The 10,472-nt window shown below is 47.6% G+C and overlaps 1 protein-coding gene across 10 annotated transcripts in view; it reads left to right on the top strand.

The window, feature by feature from the left end:
* Positions 1-10,472, top strand: part of tns1b (tensin 1b) — an 80,789-nt gene that overhangs the window by 50,676 nt on the left and 19,641 nt on the right. For all 10 annotated transcript variants that reach the window (XM_017302033.1, XM_017302039.1, XM_017302027.1 and 7 more), the window contains one exon: positions 8,847-10,334. In XM_017302033.1, coding sequence (XP_017157522.1) covers positions 8,847-10,334 — 1,488 coding nt within the window. The remainder of the gene's footprint in view (positions 1-8,846; positions 10,335-10,472) is intronic.

The raw sequence follows: 10,472 nt of genomic DNA, 5'->3' as shown, positions 1-10,472 counted from the left end.
ATGACATCATCAGAGCGTCGACCACAGCTCCCAGTCACACACTGGAGACACACCCAACTTGGCTATAACAGACATTAACCACTGAGAGTGAAGCCAGGGAGCGGAGAGGCCCAGAGAGAGAAACTGGACTCTCACTTGGTGGCCAGAGGTAAACCCAAAACGCCAAACATCATCCTAGTGCGACAAGTGTGGTTGTCACAAGCAGTGACGTCTTTCTGTCCATCAGTCAATGGACTGACTGACCACTGACTGACTGGCTGTTGTCGGTGCCGTGACGCCTGTAGCTCCGCCCTAACCGTACCGTTGTCCTGTGAACCTATAACTGAAGGAGTGATGCAGAAACAGGCAGAATGCTGAACCGCATCGACCCGTTCTGAAGGTGTATAAACCTGTGGTTGGATCCAACTCTAAGGTCTAGTACAAGGACTGAGAGTTTTACCGACCATCCAATGATGTTGGACCTTTTAGTTTGTCTAAATAGATTTGTGTTTCGTGGACGTGGAGATTCGCTGTGGCGTGATGTGTGGAGGTCGTCTCAGCTGTTGGGTTTTGTCATCCGGTTCCTGTAGGACCAGACCGAGAACTTGGTCCGCTTTGGGACTCGATCCCACCAGGGTTGGGTTGGTTCTGTTCAGAGGCTGCAGGTCTTGGTGCTGAGCAGTTGGATGAAGACGGATCCATCCGCTCTAGATRTCACAGTGTAAACAGGTTTCTGTGTTTGACAGGACTGAGCTATCATTGGCACAAAGACCTCTGAACCAAAGCTGCTCTTGTTTTGTTGTGGGCCGAGACGGATCGAGACGGACCGCACCGTCCCAACGATCTGCTCTGCATCAAAAATATCCTCACTTCATAAACTTGTTGTGTTTTAATATGTCCTGAAAATCTCCCCACCCGGGTGTAAATGATGGCCGATGGTGAAGGGAGACGGTTTTATGGCCCAAATCATCTGCGGTGAAATTATCACAACAGAGAAGCCAACCGGGCCCAGGARACCCGGGTCTGCAGACATTCCTGGGCCGAGCCACAGGCATGGAGCGAGGTTTCCCCTGAGGCGGCCGCGGTCGCTCCGAGACCAGAGCGCCGCTTTCTGTGCCACCCAAAAAAGGAAGCGACGCCACGCCCTGAGGAGCCAACCCGACAAAACACTCAAACAGGAAGTGTGTGTGTTATGGAAGGGGTCAGGCTGCTGTCCTCACATCCCCTCCCCCACCTGTTTTTATTAGACTCCCAGTTAGTCAAAGGTCAGAGGTCATTTGGCTTCCCTTTATCACAGCTCATAAAGTGTTGCTGCCTGAAATAGATGTTGCTAAAATAGAGCAGGTGAAAGTCTCACCTCATTCTGTGGAGGTGTGTGTGTGTGTGTCTGTGTGTGTGTCTGTGTGTGTGTCTGCGTGTGTGTGTGTGTCTGTGTGTGTGTGTCTGTGTGTGTCTGCGTGTGTGTGTGTCACATCATCCTGAACTAGTGGGATCAAAACAAGACAAAAACAGCAGCCATTTTTATTTGAATACATTTTAATGATTCGTCTTAAATTCTGTTTAAAAACTGAATTTAATTGATTTTATATTAAACTTTAATTTATTGCAGTTTTTACTGTAAGGTTTGAATTATATGTATATAAAATATTCAACATGATGAGTCTGAACTGACTGCATGTTGTGATGATGTGATTTTTGTAGCAGAACCATTTGGATCTACTTCAGACTCATCAACAGAACCAGTCTGACCCGGACTGGTTCTGTTCGGGTCAGAACCAGTCCGGGCCGGAGCGCGGCCGGACCAGCGCTCTGGCCCGGAACCATCAACCGTCAGTCAAAAATCATCTGTTTCACACGGTTCTGCTCAAACACTGAGCTTCTGGTGTTTCTGCTGGAAATTCAGCCAGAGCTACACGGAGATGCTTCAGATCCAAGCAGATTCATGTGGCAGCGTGGCCTAGTCAAAGTTCAGAACTAAATTTGATTGAGCATCTGTGGAAGAATCAACAATTGATGTTGGAAAAGTTAATGAATACTGGAGAGAGGTTTCAGCTGCAGTTTGTTGGTCTGAGTTCGTCCTTCCAGATGACTTTCGGTGGATTCCTGTCAGAGCACTCAGCGTCTCACAGACACAAACATGCTGGATAGTTTCTGTTCCTCCCTTGTTTATCAGAGTTTGGAGGCAGGTTGTTGTGTTTTTGTTTTTCCTCGGCTGCAGGATCAAACTCAGCTGGTTTTTATTCCCCGGTTCGGCTACGCCTGCCGCTGCTCTGAGGAGCTGCAGGAGTTAACGCAGACTCCTGGTCCGGCGGCGCAGCGGGGCGGCGACTCTGCGCTGCTCTGCTTCAGACTGCTGTCTGCAGCTCAGGGTTCGGCTGTGCTGCTGTTTTTCTGTGACGCTGCGGGGAGAAAAGCTGGGAGGACAYGTGAGTCGGACCCTCCGGACGCAGCGGAGCCACAGCCTCTGATTCACCAAGTAACATCAACTTATGCRTTTATCCTGCTGTCTGGATGTTTTAGCTGTGTGAATGTCGATGTCGGTCCGGGGCTTCTGTCCGTTTTGTCTCGATATTTTGATCATTTCTGGGATCTTCCTGGAATGACAGAGGAGAAAAACCTCCAGAGGTTTCAGCCGGCTGCAGTTTAGTTTCAGTGATTTAGAGACTCATCAGCCCTGAAGGTCCAGATGTTCTCAGCTGTGGTCAGGTTAACTGAGGTTCTGGTACCAGAGACTTTACTACAGCAGTAACGTCTCCAGGACCAGCTCAGACCTCCACTGACCTTGATTTCTCTGTAAACAGATTTTCTCCTGCCACAAAGTTGCCGTTTCTCSTCTTCCAGCAATTCCTGGATGACCTCATGCATGTTCGCTCCGGGTCGTGGTTGTTTTCCCAGCCGAGCCCGGTCCGTCTGTCCGGTTGCAGACCAAACAGCAGAACTGGGCTTCAGGAAGTCAAACGGAAACTTTGAGTCCAGGAGGATCCAGGTTAGGATTGGAGCGAATTAAATTAAGACGCTGCCAGGACTTTGTTTTCAGCTGTAATGTGAAGCTTGTTTGCGGATGAATAAGAAGCAGCTGGATCACTGAACAGATCTAGACTTTAAAATCAACTTCATTCATCTTTAGCATTTTGTAGCGATTGATCTGTAAAAAAACAATTTAAACTGGATTTGACCCGGATGTAAGTAATGCACGGCAAACTAAACGGCTAGATTCCCAACATCGGCCATCAGTTACATTTAAATATTTATTTGATTGAAATTATTAAAAGAAAAGTGGATAAAGTTAAAATGAGATGTTTTTTTTTTTTAACTAATACTCCAAAAGGAAAACATAAAAAGAACTGGGCTGAACGCAGAACCCTGAGGAACTCCTACAGGTTATGGCTCAGGACCTGATTCATGTAAACGGCTGGTTGAAAGGCAGCGTTTGAACCGTGTAACGATGCTGACCGGTTCCCACCGCCGGGTGACCTTCAGTGGTTCGCTGAAGGTCACGTTCCATCAAGGAATAAAACCCAAACCTGGCAGGTTTGTTGGGGTCGGTTTGTCGGGGCCGGTCGGCGCTGACGTCTTGGCCTTTGTGTTGGCAACAGGCTGCCACGCTATCGGCCCGAGTCTGGTCCCAGGCTTTGGCAGATTATTCTGCTTTGACTCCAAACAGCTCTGRTTGCGTAACGACCAAGATGGAGAACTAAAGGTCCTCCAGTCGAGGCACAGAGACAACAAGTGCCTTGTGCTGTGGAGTGTCCCTGTTTGGATCATGAAGGGGCCACGGAGGCAGAGGGCCTCTGCAGGGCGACCGGGGAAACGGAGCTTTGTTAACAACCAAACGCTTTGTTTAAGGACTTCCAGGAGAATTAATGGTGTATCTGCCTGTTTTCTTGGTCTGTGAGCTGCAGAGCGGTCCGGTTATCTGCTGTCCATTATGTGTCTGAATGAATGGGAGGTCTGTTATCGTCTAATGGAAACAGCTTTATTCCAGCTGTTAGCAGTCAACAGCACAGCTTTATACAGCTGATTCGGCTGAACGAGCCAAACACGACCAAGGATGTGATTAATTATGGGCCTTTATCCATCTGGAATAAACCATACATGGACAGAGTTATGAGGAAGCAAAACGAGGTTACAGCAGATGATGCAACCCGATATCCGTACGTTAGCTGCTTCCTTCTGGCCAAAGCTGCTGCCTTTCTGTTCATGTATGCTGCTGTCTTTTCATGAAAAATTCTCCTGACATTTTCAGAAATCAATTTCCATATCACCATCTTTCTAGCTAGCTAGCCATATTTATACACACTTTAAAACATCGAGACTAACAAAGGTGTTGAACAGAAATCATAAAAGCATCAAATACAAATCTTTCCCCTTCGACTCCCTTTCTTCTTCTTGCTAAGTACTTTCCTTGTGTTTGTTAGCTAGCTAGCTAGCTAGCTAGCTAGCAATCTATTTCCAAAAGAATCTGAAACGTTTGAAGCCAAATTAAGAGCATGAACCACCAACCTTTGGTTTCCAGTCGTCCTCCCAGCATTCCCAAAAACAACATGAACACATGACTTCTGTGGTTCTGCTGCCTTATTTATTGTCCTCCGGCCCGTGGGACCTGTTAATGTGGGTCGTTTATCTTCCTGAATAGGCCCGTTCAGCCGAGCTGTGAGACAACGAGGCCTCGGCTTCTCTATGAACTCATTCTGGTTCCACTGGGAAACTCGCTTCTCTTTGGYTACCRTCTGTCTTTTGATACTCCCATCACTCCTGATCCTTGTCATAACACGATACTCCTCATTCCACATGGAGCCATGTTTTATYATCATGAAGCGACTATGTTGGCACGTCCTACATCAGTGGCTGGTCGCATTAGAGTTTGGTTTATTGYTTCATTCTCATCAATTGTCTTTTGAACCAACGTWATCACCCCAAAACCCAAAAGAGCCCAAAAAGATTGAGATTGAGGTCAAGAACTGATGAACAGAGTCAGAGGATGTTGAGTCGTTTCCTTCAGTGGTTCCTGGTGCAGCGCCCCCACAGGTGAGGAGGGGAACAGGTTGCTCAGAGCATTTAGTTGGTTTGACACGGAGCAGAGAGAAACGGAACAGAAGTCTTTCAGACTAACAGGTGTGGAAACGCTGCTGGATCTTTGTCGTAATGTGGCCACCAGGTGGGGCTGTTTTCACTCTGGTGCTCATGTCAATGTTTTAGCTGTTGCTACTTTCTTATGTGCGGTTGCTGTAAAACTGCTGACATCATGATTGAAAATCAATTACTTTGCTTGTTCCATTATGTTGTCCGTTATTTTCCAGTCCTAAACACTTTGCACTTCCAGAYATCGACTCACCACGACTTCTGATGAATATTTGATGAGCAGCAAYACGAGTGCTTACTGGGACTAGTGTTTTGGGGATAAAGGGGTTGTGCACTTTGCCAGTTCCACTCAGATCCAGCTATGCTTTACTGCATATTGTTGCAGATCTTGTGTAAGTATTTCCAAACCCTCTGTAAGAATCACTRAGCTCTGGCTTTCAGTAAAAGTAGCCTTTGTTGGCAAATCAATCGTTCAGCTATTACCTTTGTCCAAATACGGCCGCAGACTAAACTTACATACGATTACGGCATCATGCGCGGCCTCTGGGGCGTATTAAATGTAAATACATGTAGCGCTATTCTGGTCCTGCTATGAGTCGCCGTGGGGAACATTCCCAGAACATGCTTCATGACTGCTTTTTATTAATGCAGCRCTTCAAACGCAGAGAGGAGCTGCACACGTGTGTATGGACGCCGCAGGAGTAACATGCTATTTCCGTTGTAACGAGGCATCTACTGCCACGGGGGTCAGAGGCCAAAGTTCAAAGATGAAGAGGTCAAACAGTTGCACCACATGGCTCACAGAACCTTAAAATATCTGGCACCACCTAAACGYGCCTTAGATTACATCCGTAAAAMGTTAAGAGTTTATCAGCTGCTGTTCTTGTTGATGAGGATCTGAGAATGATCATTTCCCTCCACACCAGCTCAGCACATGCTCCGTCTTACCACATGGACGGCTCAGTCAAAGGTTATTTGTAGAGGCTTATGTGGATTCATTTCAAGCAAAYGAAAACAGCAGCAGACGCATCAACATAAATAGTCGTTTGGACTGCAGACGAAAGTGTAAAGTGACGGATTAGATGTCCGGTAGTACAAGAGGAGATGCTGCTCGTTCGTCACATCAGTTTAAGGACGGATGACTAAAGTCCTGGAATCGTTTATCTTCCTCATCAGGGGAAGAACAGAGACCTGGGACACTGAGACGCTTTGGGGAAATTTRTTSGACATTTTTAGCCTAATTAAAAATATTTTTCATATTGTTATGGACATAAACCTGATTTGAATTGGTGTAAAATATGTTTATGAATTTATTCAGAGGTTGGAGTCTTCTGACAAAATGCAGACTGAATGGTTCATATCTCCAAACAGTTCAGAAAGAATGATTCTCTCATGGCAGTAACTGAACAGAAACAGTTGGYGGTTCTGGTTCTGGTCGGCCTGCAGCAGGGCGGAGTTCCTCCGGCTCTCAGCTTGTTAAATCTGATGTTGGATCAAGTTCCTCTTTCCATTGCAGCCGCGTTTTTAACTGAGCAGCATCCAGGTGCAAGGAGAACCGCTCCTGGATTATTTCATGTGTTGGTATAAAAAAGGTTTTCATCAGAATTAAGTGTGTAAAGGAAGGATGTGTGTAATAGAGCTGGATGAGGCTCCATCAAACCCCGTTCTGTGGAATTCAGTGGCCCCTCAGCCTCCACCTACACGCATCATCACACACACTGTTGTGACAGACCTCCCACATGCCCWAACAGAACAGGCAGCCTGTGGAGCAGAGCGGACCTCAGAGCACCGGCAGCTCCAGCTCAGACACAAAGTGGCTCCGCAGACGGAGGAGCAGCCAGGAGCCGCTCTGCTGATCCGGCTTTCCCTCCTTAGCTGGGGGATGAATGGTTGTCTGTCGCTCACACAGGTAGGAGACCTGCTGGCTTCCTGCCGTTTCCCTGGACCAGGCTGCAGCGCAGCGTGTTGAGGTAGTACGTCTGGGAKTGTTGACTACAGGACAGGTGATAAAAAAGGTGCTGAAATTAGAGAGCGCAAAGGGCTYCCTTCATGSGTAATGTCTATGTTTATCTGAGCGTTAAACGTGTCTGCAGGACTCTGCACAGCTTGATATCAGAGCGTTTTTATGAGCTTTACAAATATGCAGTGATGACTTTTTTCAGACCAGCTGGACGTTCAGTGGACATGTGACAAGATTTGGGTTTGAACTGTGATAGTTGGTATCACTGCTGSCTTGMAGCAAGACGACTCGGATCTTCCAGCATGGAGTCTGCATGTCCTCCCTGTACATGTGTGGGTTCTGCCCAGGAACCCCAGGTTCCGGCCAAAGTCCAAAAACATGACGACAGGTCGACTGAGCCGGAATATGTTGGCGAGCAGAATGACTTTTCACCTGGTTGTTGACTGAAATGGGTTTTGGTTCTGCAGACACCTGGCTGGTTTACCTGAACAGTGAAGGAGAAAAYGAAGTGAAACAAAGCTGGWCATCAGTTYTGGTTYGTGTGGATGTWCCGTTTACTTAGCAACAAGAATCTGATGCAGGAAATCTGCCGCCACGGCTCCACCTGGAGGTAACAACGGTCAGAATGACGGACTCTTCTGATCGTCCTTTACAAAGTTTACAAACAGCTGAAGAGATCCCAGAACTCACCAGGTCAGCTTGATGTCCAGCAGTCTTGACAGAAATTGATGCTGAGGTTGTTACTATGGCAACACACACTGAGATGAGTAAAGGTGGATGAATCACATGGTCACTGCCCAATTCTCCTGTATGTTTGTTTTAGTCTAAATTATATGAATCTAGCAGATGAATAAAAATCAGTTTTAAAACTCATAACTGCATATTTATTAAATTCCACTGCAGGACTTGGCCCTTTATAAGTTGTGTTTAAAGCTATACTGAGTGTCATTTCTTGATCATCTGTGCATCACGTCAAACATGAAGACGTTTACTTTCTATGCCAGCCTCCCTGGCCGTCTGCCTGGGTCAGCCCAGGAGGCGCCCGGCCCACCGGGCTGCGACAGCGCCCCCTATTCACTACCGCTGAGATCAACTGCAGGCTGCAGAGACACAGCAGCTCCTCTCTGTTGGACAATCAGAMAACGGTACATGTTCATGCTTTGATACGGGTTTCTGAGAAAGTTTTGTGGAGGATTGAAGAACCAGGTATTGCTTTTATCTGAACTCTGACCCCTGTATGACGAGCAGAAAGTTGACTGCTTGTTCACYGMTGACAGAAAGAGCTTTGTTTGGGGCTCTGTTTTAACTTGAAGTGCCTCTCCTGRTGTGTTGTGCTCGTTTCCTTCTGGCCTTTCTTTGTCAGTGAGAGGAAAATTTCCAGTGATGACTAAATCTTTCTGACTGGGACACCCTATATCCTTACAAGCCTTGGCTGCAGCTGGAGGCTGTAAATACTAGAAAATCTTTGTCTGATTGACCAGTATTAGTCAGATGGCACATATTTATATGGTTAGCTAAAAAGAGGGCAAACCCTGGTGATTTCATATTTTCCACAGCACAATCAGCAGTAAATGTTCATTTCCTGAAGCTGGTAGAAAAGTGGAAATGCGCCAGCAGAGCCGTTGGCTGCATAGCCGTTCTTCATAGCTGCACACACTTTTCTTCTTAATGTCTTGATTTATTTTTAGTAGATTGCTCAGTTGAATCGGTAGTTGCCGAGTCACTGTGGCTATGGGAATGTGTGGGCAGCTGAATATAAATGGGTTCTGAAGAACAGACACGTTGTTGATCAGACTCTAAACAGACTCTGTTCTATTTGTTTCAGACGTCATTCACACCCAGGGGCCTCTGGACGGGAGTCTCTATGCCAAAGTTCGTAAAAAGGAGTCTGGTGAAGGAACGGTCACGTCTAATGGCCTTCCAGCCACGGCTGCTGAACACGCTCCACCTGCTGGTGACCACGCCCTGTCAGTGAGCAGCGATTCAGGAAACTCCACTGCCTCTATCAAAACTGACCGAACGGATGAAGCCACATCAGCACCTCACGCTTCCACTGTGAGCCAGACTCGCGTCGCCCTGGATGAGGCGTTACCTTCAGTCCGTCAACAAGCTCCACCAGCACAACAACCAATAAGTCGCAAGGAGAAGAAGGAATTAGAGCAACTACTGAGTGGACTGGAGGGGCCGTTGCACAGACAGGCCTACTTGTCCACGCCAACATCTGCTGCCGCTGCAGGAATGCTTCACCTGGTTCCCGCCCAGGTCCATGTAAATGGGCACAGTGGTATTGATCGTGAAACGGACATCCTGGATGATGAATTGCCCACCAGTCAAGAGGGCAACAGCGTGGACAGTCTGGGGACGTTTTCCTCCACAGATGGACGAGCTACACCAGCTGATCTTTACTACCAGTCTGAGTCACTTATCAATGGCCAGGAACCTGTGCCGTATCTGGAGCGCAACATCCCAGAGAAACCTCTGGAAACCATTCAGCCACGTGTCGGCAGATCTGATAAACCTGCTGCTCTGATCCAAAGTGATTTAACTCCATCACTGGAAAATTACATGGCTACCCAGAACGGCAACTTGTTTCGTTCTCGTTCCTTTGGTGCCGAGCCAAAGTCCATGCCACAGGCTCCCACCCGCACCACCAGCAGCAGGGACGCCGTCCAACGTGGTCTCAATGTCTGGCAGCAATTTGGAGTTCCAGAGGAGCCAGTAACTGAAGGAATCACATTCAGTCCACTTCCATCTGCATCAATGTCCACTCACCACAGCCTGCCGCAGTTCCCACACCGCCACAGTGCCTCTCAGGAAGAGATCGAGCAGTCTATCGAAACCCTTAACCGACTCATGTTGAACCTGGAGCCCAGCCGTTCAGTCGTATCAAAATCCCAAAGTGCTCCACTGAGGGACATGGTGGTGACCACGCAGCCGTCCTTCTCCCAGAGCCAAACCAGACCGTCCCTCCAGACTGATGCTGCCCTGAACGTAGCAGYTCCAGTGCCCAGCCTGGCTAGCAATCTGTCRATAACTCACACATCATCTGGGAAGCCAGGTTCACCAGAGCCCTCACCTTTCAAAGGATCTCCAAATTACTCCTCTGCAGCCAGTGGTCCATCACAGWTCCCTCCCTCTTTARGCCCCCACCTTCAGCTCAAACCCATCAGCACATTCCCAACAAGCATCCAGCCCTCAGATGTTTCAGAGTCCCAAAGGAGCCCAAGTTCTGCCTCAGCATCATCTCAGCCAAGAGACGCTGAGCCAGAGGAAGTCTTCAATGTAGAAGGTCTGGTGGCCCAGAGGGTGGCAGGTAAGACCTTTTCATCTGTTGTGATAGAAAATAATGTCCTACCTTTTTTTTTATTATTATTTTTGGGCTACTAAACATGTACACACCCAGTTTGGCCCTAGTGTTTCTCATCTGCCATCAATATGAAGAAATTAAATA

Source organism: Poecilia reticulata, linkage group LG2 (assembly GCF_000633615.1).
Source record: "Poecilia reticulata strain Guanapo linkage group LG2, Guppy_female_1.0+MT, whole genome shotgun sequence".
Taxonomy (NCBI): Eukaryota; Metazoa; Chordata; class Actinopteri; order Cyprinodontiformes; family Poeciliidae; genus Poecilia; species Poecilia reticulata.
This window is presented reverse-complemented; position numbering and strand designations above follow the sequence as displayed.